The following is a 20,000-nucleotide window of genomic DNA, read 5'->3' as shown; positions in this document are numbered from 1 at the left end:
TTACACAGTATAGTCATGATCTAGTGACCCAGGAGAAGATGATGCATGTTTGTATTTAATAATCACTGTGAAAACCCAGGGGAGAGAGAGAGAGAGAGAGAGATTGTGTAATTGAGTTAATTCACTTGTTTGTGTTCTCTAGTCTAAAATTCCCTATACGATGCTGACACGCATGCACGCACCCATGCATACACACACACACACACACACACACACACACACACACACACCACACACACAAACACACAGTGCTGTAGGCCTATCCTGCAGGTGCGTGTGTGTGTGTGTGTGTGGGGGGGGGGCAGATGCAGTAATCAAGCTAACATGCATGTTAATGTGTTTATCATTAACGGCCTAATGAGCACAGCACCATCATCATGCTAATGACTTTACTATTAACCCCCTAATGTCCACAGTGCTAGCCTAGCCTAGCCTACAGTGCTATCCTAATGAGTTTACTAACCCCGTAATGGTGACAACATTGGCACCAAGGATGGTGATCACTGGCACACTGGCATGTGTGTGTTTGAGAGCATTTTTGATGAACTATTTAAAAACGTAGTCAAATAAATAAAGTCCCTCACATTTGTATGCAAATTACATCGTGTACATAATTCTAAATTCATTAAAACTCTGAACTCTGACTTTGGAGGGAGTCTGGGAGAGAATCGAGGTTATTTTTTTTAGTCTAATTATCATTATAACAATGTAAAACATGTAAAAGGTTATTGTAGCGCTGTCTGTTGCTACTGTGGTTAGCAACAGACTTGGTTAAACTTAACATAAATACTTAGTGACAAATAAAGTCAGCCCAGCCGTGCTGGGAACATCTGACCATCTGATTTCAGTTCAGTTGGTCTTCTCTTGCACTAGCTCTGCTCTCTGTGTGTGTCTTCAGTCTGTGTGGCCAAGCCCCGCCCACGCCCAACACTCTACTAAATAGAGATCAACCTCGTTAGTCACAATCACAAACACCTGCCATTCAAAAAACCCTGACACTGACTGCTCCCATGAGCCACTCCCCCCATCTCCACCTACAGCCGAGCCCAAATCAAACCCCACAGTTTAGCGGTCAGTGTTGCTACGACAACGCATGACAGCATGACGTGACCTCACAGCAGGAGATCCCTCTGTGGCCACTAAGATATCAGACTGGAACTCACCTATGCTTTCTATGGGATAGGCAGATCCCGGCAGGATCCACAAACAGCTGCATGACATGAGACTAAATAATTAGAGCGACAGAGAGAGAGAGAGAGAGAGAGAGAGAGAGAGAGAGAGAGTGTGTGTGCGTATGTGCGTCAATTTAACGACCAGAAATCAGCAGAGAGTGAGCGACGTTTGCGCTACTGTATGCCGAATTGAAAACGTCTGGGTTTCCGAGGCTACTAAGATATATCGACTCTTAGCCCCGAGCTCCGCCTGGAGTCAGCATGAACTACACTGCACAACAACTAAACTACGGTATACAAAAAGAATGAAGGCTGGACTGTTAAATGCGGATGGACAGGCGGATGGATGGTGGCTCAAAATGTGCATCATGCCTTTGGACTAGTGAATGAGCGCATGGAGAGTTGTGTGGCGTTGTGTAGTCGTGTTGTGTCGTGTGTATACTTTATGAGGTGTATAGTGTTGTGGTGCTGTGTACATGAGGTGTTTGTGTGACCGTTGAAAGTGTGTCAACAGGAGGGTTGAGGTTTACTTATAATAAAAATGGGGTCAGGGCGAGGCCTTTGTTGTTTTTGCATGAAGCTGGAATTAATATTCATCTCGTTAGATGGATCAGTGTTAAAGGGTAAGACCACTTTTTTGAGGTTTGGGTTGTGTAGTTACTTTGCCATGATGCAACTCCAAATGTGGACAAGAAATAAAAAATAACTGCTCCAGTGATTAGAAATTGATAATTCAAAATATGCTCCTCATTGACTTACATTGTAGCTAAAACAGCTCTCAAAGTCACTCTTTTAGTACGTAAACAAACACAAACAAAGTTGATTCAGACAATATAGAGCATCACCAAAACGCATGTGGTTTTATTTTTTCATAAAAATGTTATCTTCCTGTTGATTTGTCCATTTTATTGGGAAGAAAACCCGGACTGGATCCGTGGATCCGGATCCAGATCTTCAAATAGTAAAATCAACAGGAATCTAACATTTTTATGAAAAAATAAAACCACATGAGTTTTGGTGATGCTCTATATTGTCTGAATCAACTTAGTTTGTGTTTGTTTACGTACTAAAAGAGTGACTTTGAGAGCTGTTTTAGCTACAATGTAAGTCAATGAGGAGCATATTTTGAATTATCAATTTCTAATCACTGGAGCAGTATTTTTTTATTTCTTGTCCACATTTGGAGTTGCATCATGGCAAAGTAACTACACAACCCAAACCTCAAAAAATTTGGTCTTACCCTTTAACGAAGGTATGAGGTAATCTGGACGAAACATTCACAGAGATTAGAAGAGCTGCAGTGTTATATTACATTTTATATTACATTTTATTGTACCTTTTTTTTTACTAGTAAAACTAGCAATAGAGGGTATGCGCATGCATGAAGTGAAAGGGACATCGAGTGGCAAATCCAGTGGCAAAGTGACAGGCAAAGTGAGCTTAACCTGGTTTAATGTCGTTTAATGCAATTAGATATGACTTTTCTGTTTGGATGTATGGGCTGTCAAGGCCAGAAAGTATTGTTTTTAGCCACTCAGTAGGCATTCCTGCATAACTTCCTGGTTTGATAATGACGTCACGCGCATATACCCTCTACCACCATCATGTAAAAATACAAAATAAAAGTCCTGCATTCAAGTTTCACTTGTGTAAATGTGCAAACGCATTGCACTGTATATACATCACGATTGTGTCATCATGCAGCATGGTCTATTTTTACAGTCATAGTAAAAAACAGTATGCATTAATGTGTTCATCACTTTAATGTTAAAGTATCAACAAATGCTGTCCACAGATAGCTCCTTTAAGAATTTGAATTACTGCACTCCCCCTCCTATCCACAAGCGTGCACATAACCAACAACACATACACCCAAAGCCACCCCCTCCACACACACACACACACACACACACACACACACACAAAGACACACATGTACGCGCGCACACACACACACACACACGCACACACTCACACACATACACGCACACACACAACCCCTTGCGACAGCAACACCAGTCAATCAGGCTTCAATTAGACTAATCACTAGATAACGAGGACAACAATTAGTGTGTGAGCTTCCTGCTCAGCACAATTCACTTCAAGGAGATTCACTATAACAATGTCACACAAAAATGAGAAAGAACAGCACCGCCAAACAGACTCAATTCACGCCACCTGCACGAGGTGGCACAAGAGATGCTCTCGGAGGACTTGTCCACAAGAGATGCTCTCGGAGGACTTGTCCACAAGCGCATGGCTGGAGGACTTGTCCACAAGCGCATGGCTGGCGGCACCCTGGAAACCCGGAATTGGGAGTCAGCCGAGCCATCGCAGGAAAAGATCTACCACCACGCTGGGAAATACACTTCGCTGAACCACCTGCGTACTGGGTTCGGTCGCTTCCAAGTCAACTATGAAGAAAAGTGGGGCCTGACGCAGAAAGCGCAGCACTTGAGTGTGGCGAGCCCGAGCAGACTGCAGAACACATATTCACCATCTGTCCCCTCTGTATGGACCACCTTCGGAGACCGGCCTCTTCCAAGTGGGACCAGAGACAAGGGCGATAGCGTCCAAATCCATAAGCATCCAATTAGCTCCATAGCCAATCATATCCATAGCCTCTAGCCATATCGATAGCATCCAATTATTTCCCCATAGCATTGCAGAAAGTCAGACAGACAGACAGACAGACAGACAGACAGACAGACCTACCAGCACATTTGGTCCTGGCATTGAGAGGTGGCCCGGGGTTTCCCGTTCCTCCCTCCAGGGGTCTGGTCAACAGAACACTGATGTAGTATTCAGTATCTGGGTCCAGATGACCGATCTTCAGCTGAGATTTATCCACTGGCGTGGTGTCTATCAACATGCCTGACGATGTCCGATACTCCACCTGTACAATGATCACAAAATATTATTATTAACGTGAGATTTATAATATTACGAATACAGTATATTGAACAACACACACGCACGCACGCACGCACGCACACACTCGCACATGCACACACACACACACACACACACAGTCACACACACACTCTTATACCTCTTTCTCCTTGATGGGTCCGTCTCCATTGATGGAGTTAGCGTTGAGTTCGATCCACAGGTAGGTGGCACCAACAGCAACCAGTTGTGGAGGAGCGATGGGGGAGGGGGGCTCTGAACACAAAAACAACAACAACAACAATGAGTGTACAGTAATTATTGCGTCGTGACCGTCCGTCACGCCTCGTGACACGCTGCATATATGACTTCATCAAACCCTGTACACTCAAGACACGCTCCATATATGGCTAGTACATACTGTAATTCATTCCATATGTTGATCTGAGCCCCCATGCCAAAGCGCCAGCACTCGCCCAGCAGTCTGCCGTCACCCAGACGGATGCGTGCACGAGAGCTCGCCCTTTAGGGCTCTCATCATCATCTATCTATCCAAATGTCTAAATGTCTAAATGTGTGTGTGTCAGAAACACTTCCGTAGCGCCAATCGCACCAATCACTCCCACTTTTCACACAGGCATTGACCATAATAATATGGAGGTCTTAATGAAGCCCTTTTGTAATTTTACACAATATTGATTAATAATTAATTTATTAGTGCATTAAAATTACCCATCCACTTACCCATCCATGAGAAAATGCAAAAATCTAATATCTTTCTCACAGAAAACGTCTGAGCTACAGTCACAACACTTGGAGGGGAGGTTCATAATAATTATTAAAATTAATGTAATAAATAATTACATCAGTCGGCCTCATGGTGGCGCTATAACAGCCCACTTTACATTTTGCCTTATAACTCTTGAACCATAGGTCGATTTTCACTTTCCCCTGATTCCTTGGGTCATGACGCATCTCCCCAAATAAGCCACGCCCATTTGGGTCAGGATAGATTTTCCGCCATTTTGAATTTTCTTCCAATCACACTTTTTGCTCTTCCACCTACAGCTTTTGTGCAAATCTCACAAAAATCTAATCTACAAGCTCATAACATCACAGGTTGCAAAAGCCATGAGTTTTCTCAAGCCAGAGCTCAGAATTGTGCACATTTTGGACGCAAATGCACCTAAAACTTCATCTGTGCGACTCACAAAATACATGCACCATAGTTTCTGTGGTGCATGTCAAACTGGGGGGCCTTCATACTTTTCAAATGGGGGTCTGTGGGCTAATAAGTGTAAATGTTGCGGTCCTTGCCATGAACATATTTCCCTGCCATGCATTTGTACGAATACTTTCATGTTATAGTGCTGTTTGTATTCATTAAAAAAAACATGAATATAATATACAAGTCAAAATGAACGACAATTAAAGATATTTATGGGGGGGGGGCAATATCTCACAACGGGTAAGGACTAGTATATATAATTAGACTGGGCACCGGCCTCCTCAGGACCAATACAAGTAAGGAAATGAATGTCCCACCCAGTAGCTATTGTCAGCGCACCTGTTGTACCTGTCTGTCTGTGTCCCTTTTATAAGGAATTAATTAAGCAATATTACACGAGAGGGGGTGGTTTAACGTCATTAATGCACGCCTGTGATGCTACAGGAACGAGCCAGTTAAAACTAACCCTTAAAACTAAGAAAATCTCTGAAAAAACTTTTTTTTTTAATGACGGATGTAGTCACTACGACCACAAATGTCCCAAGAAACTAGCGAGTTTGCTACACTCTGGGAAAACAGAGCAGCTGAATTCTTTGTTTTGATTAGGTGTGGAGTGATGCTCGTTTGAACCACGGTTAGAAGGCTGTTTCAACCAATCAGATTGCTTCCTCGAAACGACCTGTTAATTATAATTCCTGAAGTTCAGCGGATCGTAGCAGACCTGGATTCCATTACCCACAATCCCCTGTGGAGCTGATCTAATTCTCCTTGACCCACTTCATCCACCCATCCACCCATACACCCTTCCACCTATCCACCTATCCACCTATCCACCCATCCACCCTTCCACCTATCCATCTATCCACCCATACACCCTTCCACCTATCCATCTATCCACCCATCCACCCTTCCATCTATCCACCCATACACCCTTCCACCTATCCACCTATCCACCCATCCACCCTTCCACCTATCCATCTATCCACCCATACACCCTTCCACCTATCCACCTATCCACCTATCCACCCATCCACCCTTCCATCAATCCATCTATCCACCCATACACCCTTCCACCTATCCATCTATCCACCCATCCACCCTTCCACCTATCCATCTATCCACCCATACACCCTTCCACCTATCCAGCCCTCCATCCATCCATCCATCCATCCAGCCCTCCAGCCCTGTCTGTCTGTCTGTCTGTCTGTCCGTCCGTCCGTCCGACATATCTCTCTCTCTCTCTCTCTCTCTCTCTCTCTCTCTCAATTTCAAATCAATTCAATTCAATTCAATTCAACTCTCTCTCTCTCTCTCTCTCTCTCTCTCTCTCTCTCTCTCTATGTCACTCTCTCTCTCAGGGGATCAATAAAGGTTTATCTTTCTCTGTTTCTTTCTTTTGCGCCTGGAAGAGCTTCAATTATCCTTAAACACACACACACGCGCACACACACACACACACACACACACACACACACTGTTTGATTGACAGTTCAATCAAGAGTTTACGTAAGTGCCGGGGATTGTGGGATATCTGTAAGGTCAGGTGGCCGACGACAACTGATCTGTGTGTGTGTGTGTGTGTGTGTGTGTGTGTGTGTGTGTGTGTGTGTGTGTGTGTGTGTGTATGTGTGTGTGTGTGTGTGTGTGTGTGTGTGTCCATCCATGTTGTTTGCTGAAACAGAGACATCAGACAAGCCATTGATCCGCCTATTACACACACACACACACACACACACACACACACACACGTGTCACCTCTATCAGGGTATTGATCTAAACTATAATGACACCAACATCTGAAGAAAAAAACAAAGACAAGATTCTCCTCTCCTCTCCTCTCCTCTCCTCTCCTCTCCCCTTCCCTCCCCACCCACAGAGTATATGGACCAATCAGAATACAGTATACTCACGTTTGACAGTGAGCTCGGCGTAGGAGGACACGCCCACACCGTGCTCTGATTGGGCGAGACATCGATAGCGACCGGAGTCTCCCTTCGTCGTGTTTTCAACGTCAAAACTGGCAACGTAGCGTCGAGAGTTCACCGCCTTGGTCTCTCTGACAAACGCTTGGCGACCCCCAATACCCTGAAATACAATAGTAATAATATATGTGTAATACATTTACACCCCAATACCCTGAAATATTGATCATATATTTAATACATTCACACCCCCAATACCCTGAAATATTAATCATATATTTAATAGATTTACACAGTACACCTCCACTATCCTGAAATACAATATACATTTACACTCCCAATACCCTGAAATACAATATTAGAGGGGAAAATAAGTATTGCACGCCTCAACCTTTCACTTCAACTTTCCAGTTTTCAGTCTAGTAAATTATTTCCAATGATGCTATGAAATTCTTACCAGGCATTGGAATTAACTCTAGAAATCCACGAAAGTAAAGGAAACCACAAAAGTGCATTGTCCGTGGAATCTGTGCAAAACAGCATCAGGTGGTTTATCCAATTCAGGACGGGAACGACTTTTGGTGTTTAAAGCATCATGTTATGCTTTAGCTATTGAAAAATAGAAGATCTACAAGTTCATAGCGCGACACTGAGTGCCGCGCTACGAGCTTGTAGATTAGACTATTTTTGAAAAATCGTGAAAATGTGGTGCAAAGCTTTGAATATATATTCTTTCAGAGCGAATGTTTTTAAAACAACATATTTTTAGATGGGGGTCGGCGGCCGATATACATATATTTTTGGGGGTCCTTGACATCAAAATGTTTGAGCACCACTGACATAGAAACATGGGCTTTTCAGAAAACTGTCAGGATTTAGAAGGCCTTTGTAGAATCGTCCTCAGGTCTAAATGGGTTATTGAAAATTGAAAAACATCTCCTGGTATAGGTAAAATGAAAGTGCTCCCTCAAGACATTCACAACCTGAGAGGCAATGCACTCCACCTTGGCGGTGGAGTGCATTGCCTATTGTTTTCTCTCTCGCTGCCTCCAAGTGTTTCTTGGAGATCTTTCAGAAATGGTCTTTCAGAGTAGTGGTCCTTGGTTTACTGGAATATCCACAATACGCCTGTGACCAGTTCCATTTTGATGCTGAGCCAACAGTCAGGTTGCGAATGTTTTCAGAGAGCTCTCACCTGCTTTTACTGATCATGAGATGCTTCTCGTGTGACAGCTTGGTAAAATAGAATAAATATAATTTATATACCCTGTACATTTACGACAACCCAGCTGATGTTGATTTGCACTGATATAACTACTTATATAACTACAGGTCCACTGGGAACATCAACGTTAAAATTGACAGTTTTCTATTTTTCTTTTTTTTCATTCCACAATTATTCATGGAGCTTAATTTTTGTGATTGCATGCAGGGGCGCAATAACCGCAGGGACGCAGGGGACGAATCCCCTGCCAGCGTCACATTGGTCCCCCCCAGATGAGTTAGGGGGTCCCCCCCTGTATCCCCCCTGGCTCCAAAGTTATCTTAGGAGTAATACTTTTGAAATCCTGCGTTCATAAACGTGATATATTTTGAAGCATATATTTGATCCACCCCTGTTTAAATCCCAAAATGGTTTGGCCCGTTCTACTGTTTTCGGAAGTTGGGAGTTGTTACACCGCCATCAGTGACCCAATGTGCTTTGCACTCTATAATGATTCTAATAATACAGGAACAGGATTCAATAGGTCGCCACTTTTGGTGTCACGCACCACTTTTGGTAAGACGATCAGTAGATGAATTTACTTTATCCTTTTCATGTCAAGGACCCCCAAATGGACACGTATTAGCCTGCGGACCCCCCCATTTGAAGAGAAGAGAAGGACCCCCATAAGAGAAGATTTATACAGCACGGACGGACCTTATTTTAATGCCATTTCTAGCTGTGGGACTCTTGATGTTAATTTAAAAAACTGAGAGCGTCCACATGACATGCCACAAACTATCATGTAGTTGAGATCGACGCCACTATTAAGCACAACTGTCAACACCAGGTAAGGTTTTCTTTCCTCTCGAGTTGCATGGGTTTAACACTAACTACATGTTGATGTTAAAACATCCTCTCCTGAAAACTTCCCAGGTGTTGTACATTTTATATAGGATATAGGCTAACTTACAGATCAGATGGTCAGTGAGTTTTGACCTGTTCGAGGCGCTGCTGATAATGTGGTTAAACTTTTACGTTTTGAGACAAATGGGGAGGAGGAGGAATCACAGCCAGGTAATTCATAATAATAATAATAATAACTGTGCCAAAACGCAGTTTTGTATGTACATTGAGTCACTGGAACAACCTCTCTGTAGTCCGACCCCAAACCCTAACCATAACCCCACGTTTTTGTGGTTAGACCCCCCATCCCCCCCTCCTCTAGGGTGGTGGGGGGGACGGATCAGTTCGGTCAGTCTTGCGCCTCTGATTGCATGTATGTTAACAAGGTCACATTTTCTGTTTATAGGGCATATCAGTGGTGGCCATTTATTTAAATGCATTCTGGGTGTTAATGAGGTTTATGATAATGAGGTGGATAATTACCTGTATGTTAATGAGGTAAGGTAGTTTACTGCATGTTTATGAGGTAAGGTAGTTTACTACATTCTAATGAGGTTTATGATAATGAGGTGGATAATTACCTGTATGTTAATGAGGTACGGTAGTTTACTGCATGTTTATGAGGTAAGGTAGTTTACTACATTCTAATGAGGTTTATAATAATGAGTTGGATAATTATCTGTGTTAATGAGGTGGATAATTACCTGCATGCTAATGAGGTTTATGATAATGAGGTGGATAATTACCTGAAGTCAGAGGTGAATGTGGTTTTGAGGTTGTCCGTTGACCGTACAGTGGAACATAATGAGGTTTATGATAATGAGGTGGATAATTACCTGCATGTTAATGAGGTTTATGATGAGGTGGATAATTACCTGAAGCCAGAGGTGAATGTGGTTTTGAGGTCGTCCGTTGACCGTACAGTGGAACATAATGAGGTTTATGATAATGAGGTGGATAATTACCTGCATGTTAATGAGGTTTATGATAATGAGGTGGATAATTACCTGTATGTTAATGAGGTAAGTTAGTTTACTGCATGTTAATGAGGTTTATGATAATGAGGTGGACTGAAGTCAGAGGTGAATGTAGTTTTGAGGTCGTCCGTTGACCGTACAGTGGAACATAATGAGGTTTATGATAATGAGGTGGATAATTACCTGAAGTCAGAGGTGAATGTAGTTTTGAGGTCGTCCGTTGACCGTACAGTGGAACATAATGAGGTTTATGATAATGAGGTGGATAATTACCTGCATGTTAATGAGGTTTATGATGAGGTGGATAATTACCTGAAGCCAGAGGTGAATGTGGTTTTGAGGTCGTCCGTTGACCGTACAGTGGAACGTGGCCGTCTGTCTGGAGTTCACCTCCACGCCTTTGATGTGCAGGAAGTGAGGCGTGTTCACTAGAAAAACACAATTACATTACAATATTAACAAAATGAAAATGGTGTCAATAGGCTACAATGATTTTATATTCACTAGAAAAACACAATTATTACATCACAATAATAACAATGATGTCAATACAATGATTTTATATTCACTAGAAAAACACAATTACATTACAAAATGAATAGGACTGATAAAACAACGATTACACTATCACGTTAATATCAATGCAATATATGTGTAATGATTTGAGTGAGGTGTGTTCATTACAAAAACACAACATTGCATCATTTCAATCAGCTATCTTCAGCACGCAACACGTTGTATGACGAAGGATAAATAAGGTTTTCACTGTGGGAGTGTTTTGTTGGCCCGAGTACACACACTCACACAGCGCTCCTCGATGCAAAATAACAAGCTATTGGAAGCAATTTTTCGGTGGAAACAACATGTTTACCTCAGTGTTTTGGGTAGGGACATGTTCTGTGCCTGGCTGTGGCTGTCTGTGTGGATCAGGACCAGCGCGTCTGGTGTGCGCGCACACACTGCGCGTGTATGCGCCCCCAGAGATCGTGCACGTTAATTTGGTGTCGGATTTGCTTATTATATTGTGCTTTAGCATGCAGGGACAGATTGGTGTTTTTTTCCGTTACACATTAAGGCCTGTGCAATGATAACATATCAATTGAATATTCCACTATGATCAAACATATCCTCTGATCCAAGCTGGACTACTTTGTTGATGCTGTGAACAACAACTTCACATGCATCTGAAGAGCAGCGAGAAAAGAAAGTAGCCATGCCCAAACAGCTCAAATTACACACCAACTACAGACTATGTGCTCCGCACATACACGCGTACACGTGCAGATGTGCACACACAAACAGTTTCCTAGACCCCATGTCTACAATGAGGAATGTCGCAGAAATTGAACTATAGGACGTCAGAACTGGAAATAATGCCATAACTCGCAGATTGTGACAGTTGGCTGTCACTGGGAGAGATCTGCTTACATCCAAATAGCATATGACCTGGACCTTCAGGTATCCAAGCTCTCCTCATATATGTATAATGTATAATATGTATTAAACAAGTGATTATTAACTCTCCGTCTACCGAGCAATCTTCGTTCCTACTCTCACCTATATGGTCATGAAGTGTGGGACATGACTGGAAGAGTCAGGTCGCAAATACAAGCGGCTGAAATGAGTTTTCTTCAACGGGTGGCTGGCATCTCCATTAGAGAGAGGGTGAGAAGTTCAGTCACATGAGAGAGACTCGGAGTAGAGTCGCTGCTTCTTCGCCTGGAAAGGAGCCAGCTTAGGTGGTACGGGCATCTGGTTAGGACGAAACACTCACTGGCCATGGAACATCTCGGGATCACCTAGGAGGAAGTCGCTAATGTTGCTCTGGAGAGGGAAGTCTGGAGCTCTCTGGTGGAGCTGTTGCCCCCGCGACTCGACTATGGATAAGCGGTGGAAGATGGATATCAGTTGGCAGAGATTGCAAAACCAGCATCTATGCAATGTGAAATCCTCTCCTCTCCTCTCCTCTCCTCTCCTCTCCTCTCCTCTCCTCTCCTCTCCTCTCCTCTCCTCTCCTCTCCTCTCCTCTCCTCTCCTCTCCCCTCCCCTCCCCTCCCCTCTCCTCCCCTCCCCTCTCTGAGGGGATTTACAATATTATAGGATGTTCTATTATCTCCAGCTCCAGGGAGATGAATCACTACACCAACAGTGTAACCTGTCTCATGATCCCTTGAGCCAGGAAGCGTGTGTGTGTATGTGTGTGTGTGTGTGTGTGTGTGTGTGTGTGTGTGTGTGTGTGTGTGTGTGTGTGTGTGTGACATATCATGTAACAAAACCAAAACATTCTGGGTCAAAAACGGATGGATGGATGGATGGATGGAGAGATGGATGGAGAGATGGATGGATGGATGGATGGATGGAGAGATGGATGGACATCAAAGCTAATGAAATGCAATTTGTTTTAACGAGTTCCTTGTTTACAACACAGTGGGTTTTATAATTAATTCCGATTGGCTAATGAGCTTAGAGTACTTAATTGCATAGCAAGGGTCAAGTTCACACTCTAAGTGTGTTTGTGTGTGTGTGTGTGTGTGTGTGTGTGTGTGTGTGTGTGTGTGTGTGTGTGTGTGTGTGTGTGCGCGCGTGCGCGTGTGTGCGTGTGTGTGTGGTACTTACTACATTCGTGTCCTTGGACTGCGATGTCTTTGATGGCCAGAAGACCCCTTTGTCCTGTTGAGACCACCTCTAACACCAACTGAACGCATGCACGCACACACGCACCACACACACACACACACACACACACACACACACACACACACACACACACACACACACACACACACACACACACACACACACACACACACACACAGTTTAAGAGTGTGAACTTGTCATCAAGTATGTGTCCAACGAACAACACTATTAAAAGGAAAATAAACACTTGGGTCAAAAGGAACAGGGGACAATAATGAAGAGTTGAGACGAAGTCCATACTAATTATCCATCATTTATAAATTATGGATAAGGTGTCAGGACAGATGGGAATTTGGGGGGGAAGGGTCAGGATAGATCATGAACTTAAATGGTTCTTCTTTGTCTATTTTATTAGTGAGATTGGTGAGACAACTCTTGGTCATTGTGTAGCTTTTGTGGCCGATAGTGTCAAGTTAAATCCAGCTCAACTGTGTTCATGTTATTTGTTGCTATATTATTTTGTATGTATTTTCTTGCTTTTGTAGCTGATGTGAAAGAATGAAGCTGCAGCCATCTCAACCATGCGATAGCATTTGAAAGCTATCACAAAAGCCACATGTGTCGCCTCATTGTATAGCTTCGCATCGCGTCGCTAGCTTCCAACTGAAAACTGTGGCTTTGACGCAGCATGTATGACATGTATAAGACACACCCTTGGCCTTGTGTCCAAATCCTGGCCTCTGCCCAGTGTGTGCTGCCCATGTCAGGAGTCCTGCCCTGTTCACCCTTTTTTCCCCTGAAGTGACTCTTCCTTCGCCCAATATGTACTTCCCGTCATTCTGCTCAAAATCTCTCCATTCCACTACCAAAAAAAACTGTTTTTCGGTCGCCTCGTACTGATATTTAATGTATCAAATTCTTATGTGTAACTTGGTCTCGTTAAAAAAGGGAAATCTCGGGTGCAGTATTTATTCATTCATTCATTCAAGTTTTATTTATTCTAGAAATCTAGAGTAATTAAAGTAATTTTCAGTGTCGTCGAGTAATACAATAATTATCATATAAAAAACATCACTACATCAGAAGATCAGGAAAAGGAAAACAAAAGGTATACATATGAATTACATAGGTTACAAATAGAAGCTAAGACAAATTTCAAACCAGTTACATAGTATAGTAACTGGCCATAACATTTGCCAGGTGCTTGAAAAGCTCGGTAAGCCTGGAATAGATTACCACGCACCACTACTGACTGAACGTGAAGACAACTTCGGTGGCGACTTTAGTGGTGTCCTAGTCACGATTGGCTGCCTGCTAGCGACCTTACTAGCAACCTAGTCATGATTCACTGCCTCCTAAGCTAACAGAAACTAATGTTATGAGCTAGCTGGAACTAGAGGACAACCATAACAAAACACAGTGCGTGAACCAGCAAAAGAAGGTCGGAAACGAAGGAAAACGGGCGCTACAAGGGCTTGTTGCACCTGGCAGTTATATGACTGAGAGTCATTTATGTTTTCATTGTTGTTGCAAACTCAGCATAACCGTCCAGAAGGAGGCGGAACCAAGGCGGATCAAGGTGGAAGAAACCTGCTGATTGGTCAGTAAGGGATGACTCAGAATTAATTTTCACAAAGTGGTCCATTGGACTCTAGTATTTAGGGGACTTTCTTCTTTTGTGAGGTTGCCAGATCATTGGCTCCGTTGTGTGTCTGCAACCTGCTCAAGCTCAGTTTTTTGGACATTTCCCCATATTGTAAGATAGGGTTATGGTCTGTTTTGCCTCTGCGAGGTCTTTTTAGGTTTTTGGCCAAAGCCTCATTCTGTTCCAGCTCCTTCAAAGACACAATACTCATTCATACCTGAACAATAGTGCGTGTGTGCGTGCATGCGATAGGGAGAGAGAGAGGGGGGGGGGGGGGGGATTGAGAGAGAGAGAGGGAGGGAGCAGTGACTCAACAAAGAGTGTAGGAAATTGTGTCATCTGTGTGTGTGTGTGTGTGTGTGTGTGTGTGTGTGTGTGTGTGTGTGTGTGTGTGTGTGTGTGTGTGTGTGTGTGTGTGTGTGTGTGTGACCTGCAGACTTCAACATTCTGTCTTATCACAGAAACTGGCAACAAACACTTCCTGTCGAAGCCCAGGGTTTACAGGAAGTGCCACCCTCCTCATACATCATACACGCACACGCACGCACGTGCACGCACGCACGCACTCCTACACAGTAGGAGTAACAGACGTTAATTAATGAACATTTTCACAATCACAGTCATTGAATAATAAAATGTCACAGCAATAACAATGTCCTGTTGATACAAGAGACTGAGGTGCGTGCGTGCGTGCATGCGTGCATGCATGCGTGCGTGAATGCGTGCGTGCATGCGGGCACACCAGTCGATATGTCATCAGCTTGTGAAGTCAGGCAGGTCATACATGCACACACACACACACACACACACACACACACACACAGTTGACCTGAGGGGGTGCGGGCAAAACATTTGATCTGGGATGTAATTGGCTTTTTGAAAAATAGAGGGAGAAAGAGAGAGAGAGAGAGAGAATTCTGTTTTCTCTTAACATTAATATGTCCACTAGCTCGATACTTTATACTTTTACTCCACTACATCTCATATACTGTACAAATATTGTACAGTAAAATATTGTACAGTAAATATTGTAATATAGTGCTACTGCACTATATTTTTTGAAAACGTGTAGATTTAGATTATTATCAAAACATGCATTGACCACTTAAACCCAATTTGTTTTGCAAATTTTAGATCTGCTGTTTCTTATTTTCTTTGACATTTGACTTTCACTTTGATGTCACTGTTTTCACTGTTTTGCCTGTTTTCATTGCAGCTCAAAAGGCTTCCAAACCCCAGAGAAAACACAGAAAATCCACTGAATGTTCAAAGTTCAGGTTGTTTTGTGTAATTGAGGTCATAAAACCTAAAAGAAAAAAATGACGTGAAACCTTGAACAAAATGGAAATGAAAAGTATTTCTTCCACCAGTGCTATAGGAAGCCTTCCACAGCATGGCCACTGCCCACCAGCAGTAGTGACCTCCAGTCTCTAGACCACAACACCACTCAGACAGTCTCAGGGGGGTAGCTACCCTTCTCCCTAGGACAGACCCCACACATGCATGCATGGCAGGGGAAACCATGCAAGGCAGCAATTGCCCATCAGGAGCAATTAGGGGTTTAGGGCATTGCGATAAGAACACATCTGGACCTCCCGGTAACAAAGTGCAAAGGTTTGGTTGTAGGCTACACAAGAGCAAAGAGAGTTTGTTGTAGGCAACGGAACCCCAAAACAATCCCCATTGTTTTTGCCTCTGGGGGCACCACTTTTTTGTAGGATACACAAGAACACACCTCAGGCAACTTCTGTATATTCACTTGGACAAAGTCATTAAATCATATCTATGCGCCCAATTGTCAAATGATTGCTATTTTTTAAAGTTATCTGCGTTCCACATATTGTTAATTCGGTTATCAATTATGAGTTGATTAAATGCTTGAGGTTGAAACGGAAGTGTCGAGCGTGCCCCCAGAAATGGGACGCCTCTTTTACAGTAGTTGCGTGTGTGCACAGCACACTAAATATAATTATGTGATCTTGTGTACTTGGAGGTCAGATATTTTTGGAGTAGCTCTAGCAGATAGGAAATAGGAACAAGTAGGAAATGAAGCATCCATGCATACATGCATTTTTTGGAGAACTCTTGGACAGCTATATCACAGCTTTCCAAAATAGCCACTGTGAGGAAAGAGTGGGAGATAAGAGGAAGAATCTTCTACATGCAGCTGCTAAATATTCTCCAATAGAGTATTGTGAATAGTGAATAGTGTCATTGTGCCGTGCTTTATCTGTCTTTGTAGCTCATATCTGCCACTAAACATACTGTGGCGCGCGTTATGAGTCTTTGGCACCAGTACAGTGCCGCATCTGTTACAAACCACAAGGTTAATGTCCCCTCCGATCCACAAGGAGACTCCACAATGGCCCAGGAGGTACCTGTGGCATGCAGTGCCTCTCTGCCTCCCTCTCACTTCCTCCCGATAAGACTCCCCATAAAGCAGGCCTGCATCCTCACTTCTCCCTTTGTCTCCCCTTTGCTGTATGTTGCCAATGTTTGCCCAGCATGCGTCTTTTGAACTTGTGTCAATGTAAGTTACTTCCAGTGATGTGGATTATATTGAATAATGGATGAATTTCATTTTAATTTGATCTCCCTGGTGGGAGATAGAATGCGACACAGAAGGGGAAGTGTCACAGGTTGTTTAAGTTTATATGTGACAGAGAAATAAATGTGACGCAACTTTTGGATCTCTGGAGTGATTGAGTATTTGTATTAACAAGAAGACACGCGACGTGAGTGAATATCAAACAATAGACTGCAACACCACCCCGACCAACAGTGACTTTATTTGTTTGTTAAGAAAGGCCACAATGTCACGGTGAGCAGGAGAAAGAACCCAAATGCAGAGCAGAGTAGTTTCAAACACTGGTTTATTAAATAAAGCAGGTTAGCTACAACACAAGGCAGCAAGCACAAGCAAACTTAAAAACAAAAAACTTAAAAACAAAACAAAAAACCTTACAGACACGAAATTCCAGGTACAGGATAATCACATTAAACATCAGGAAAGGTTGCGCACCGGACAACGGTTTATGTTCCAACAGTTTGTGTGTGCAATGAGTCCAGTCTTTATAGGAGGTGGGTTGATTGGGGAAATGTTCTCAGGTGTGAAAAGGGGCATGGCACTGCTGGGCTGGGGATGGAGTGGGAACAGGTGTGTGACAATGACTGAGGGTAGGAATGGAGAGTGGGAGTGGCTGACAGGGAGATATGGTATGCAGACCATGACAGTACCTCCCTCTTAAGGGACAGCTTCCAGACGTCCCACCATGCTGGCCCGGAACACAGAGCAGGGTGGGCGGAGGGGGTCAGGAGGGAGACTGAAGCAGAGACTGGGGGCTGAGACGATGTCGAGATGCCATCTGGTGGACGGCCTGATGGCCGGGACGAGGCAGAGGACACGCAGTCTGGAGGACGGCCGGTGAGCCGGGACGAGGCGAAGGACCTTGGAGGTGACGCCGGGGATGCCTCAGACAGAGGCGGAGCTGTAGACACAGGAGGCAGGGCTGCAGGCGGAACCGTAGTCTCAGGAGAGGAGGATGCTGCACACCCTGGAGAGGAGGATGCTGCACACCCAGGAGAGGAGGATGCTGCACACCCAGGAGAGGAGGATGCTGCACACCCTGGAGAGGAGGATGCTGCACACCCAGGAGAGGAGGATGCTGCACACCCAGGAGAGGAGGATGCTGCACACCCAGGAGAGGAGGATGCTGCACACCCAGGAGAGGAGGATGCTGCACACCCAGGAGAGGAGGATGCTGCACACCCAGGAGAGGAGGATGCTGCACACCCTGGACATGGAGAACCATCGCCCGCAACTGGCAGCTGGAGGAAGCAGCTGAGCAGAAAGCCCAAGACCAGAGCTTCCAAGACCATGGGCTGACATAGATCACCATGGGAGATGACTGACCAGGGCTCTGGCAGGTCAGCCGATAGGGCTGTTGACGGTGCAGAGGGCGCAGGCAGGACATCAATGGAGACCGCTGGTTGGAAGGGCTCATGGGTGCTGGGCAACGCTGTGCTGGGCAGGCTGGGCAACAGAGAGCCAGGCGGTCTGGGCAGCGGAGAGCCGGGCGGAGGGCCGTGCAGGCTGGGCGGAGGGCCGGGCAGGCTGGGCGGCGGAGAGCCGGGCAGCGGAGAGCCGGGCAGACTGGGCAGCGGAGAGCCAGGCAGGCTGGGCAGCGGAGAGCTGGGCAGACTGGGCAGCAGAGAGCTGGGCAGCGGAGAGCTGGGCAGGCTGGGCAGCGGAGAGCCAGGCAGGCTGGGCAGCGGAGAGCCAGGCAGGCTGGGTGGCGGTGAGCTGGGCAGGCTGGGAGGCAGAGAACCAGGCAGGCTGGGTGAGGAAGTGGGCCTAAGAGCAGGGGAGGCTAATGGGACTGCCTCCTGAGGAGGCAGCCGGGGAAAAATGGCTCCCCGACTCTCCCATCTGAAAAAGCCCATATACTGAGCAAACTTCCGATCCCGCCTCCAATACTTTGCCAGTTGTTCAAGGAACTGGGGATCCTCATAAAAGACATTCCTTGTCACTCCAAAGTCTCCATATGAAAAGGGCAAAACAGCCATGTTGGAAGGCCTCAGCAGCTCGTTCAAAACAGGGAAAAATACTAAGAAAACTAAAAAAACTAAACTCTGTCTGCTGGGTTCAAAATGGTGGGAACATACTGTCACGGTGAGCAGGAGATAGAACCCAAATGCAGAGAAGAGTTGTTTCAAACACTGGTTTATTAAATAAAGCAGGTTAGCTACAACACAAGGCAGCAAGCACAAGCAAACTCAGGGAAGCCCTTTGGCCAAACTTTTCAAAAGTAAAGGGCAAAAATCAAAAAAGGCAAAACAAGGCAAAACAAGGCAAAACACATAAGTCCAAAAACCTTACAGACACGAAATTCCAGGTACAGGATAATCACAGGAAACATCAGGAAAGGTTGCGCACCGGACAACGGTTTATGTTCCCACAGTTTGTGTGTGCAATGAGTCCAGTCTTTATAGGAGGTGGGTTGATTGGGGAAATGTTCTCAGGTGTGAAAAGGGGCATGGCACTGCTGGGCTGGGGATGGAGTGGGAACAGGTGTGTGACAATGACTGAGGGTAGGAATGGAGAGTGGGAGTGGCTGACAGGGAGATATGGTATGCAGACCATGACACACGATACCAATCATCATATGAAGCCAAATGTCCATCTCTTTTCATTATCCGGCAAAATAAACTGGATATTGATTGAAAAATCCATGTTTCCTGGTGGTTTGTGGCTCCAGTTTGAACTTTAAAACCTGACAGCATCAGTACGAATGTGAACGGTACTCGTCCCTAGTATTAACACTTACAGCGCTTTAGTTTACCATTGTCAAAATATAGCTTCACTGCGGAGTTTTTCACTATCCTTTCAAGAATCACCCGGTCTTGATTGTAACTCCATT

The 20,000-nt window shown here is 44.6% G+C and overlaps 1 protein-coding gene across 1 annotated transcript in view; it reads right to left on the bottom strand.

Moving 5' to 3' along the window:
* LOC310868025 (receptor-type tyrosine-protein phosphatase mu-like) overlaps positions 1-20,000 on the bottom strand; it is a 167,688-nt gene that overhangs the window by 85,996 nt on the left and 61,692 nt on the right. Inside the window, 5 exon segments of the mRNA XM_083778229.1 lie at positions 3,888-4,068; positions 4,225-4,337; positions 7,200-7,374; positions 10,611-10,726; positions 12,915-12,993. Coding sequence (XP_083634355.1) covers positions 3,888-4,068; positions 4,225-4,337; positions 7,200-7,374; positions 10,611-10,726; positions 12,915-12,993 — 664 coding nt within the window.

The sequence above is a fragment of the Protomyctophum parallelum genome, assembly GCF_964188405.1.
Source record: "Protomyctophum parallelum genome assembly, chromosome: 12".
Taxonomy (NCBI): Eukaryota; Metazoa; Chordata; class Actinopteri; order Myctophiformes; family Myctophidae; genus Protomyctophum; species Protomyctophum parallelum.
The sequence above is the reverse complement of the archived record's forward strand: the minus strand, read 5'-3'. Positions and strand labels throughout refer to the sequence as shown.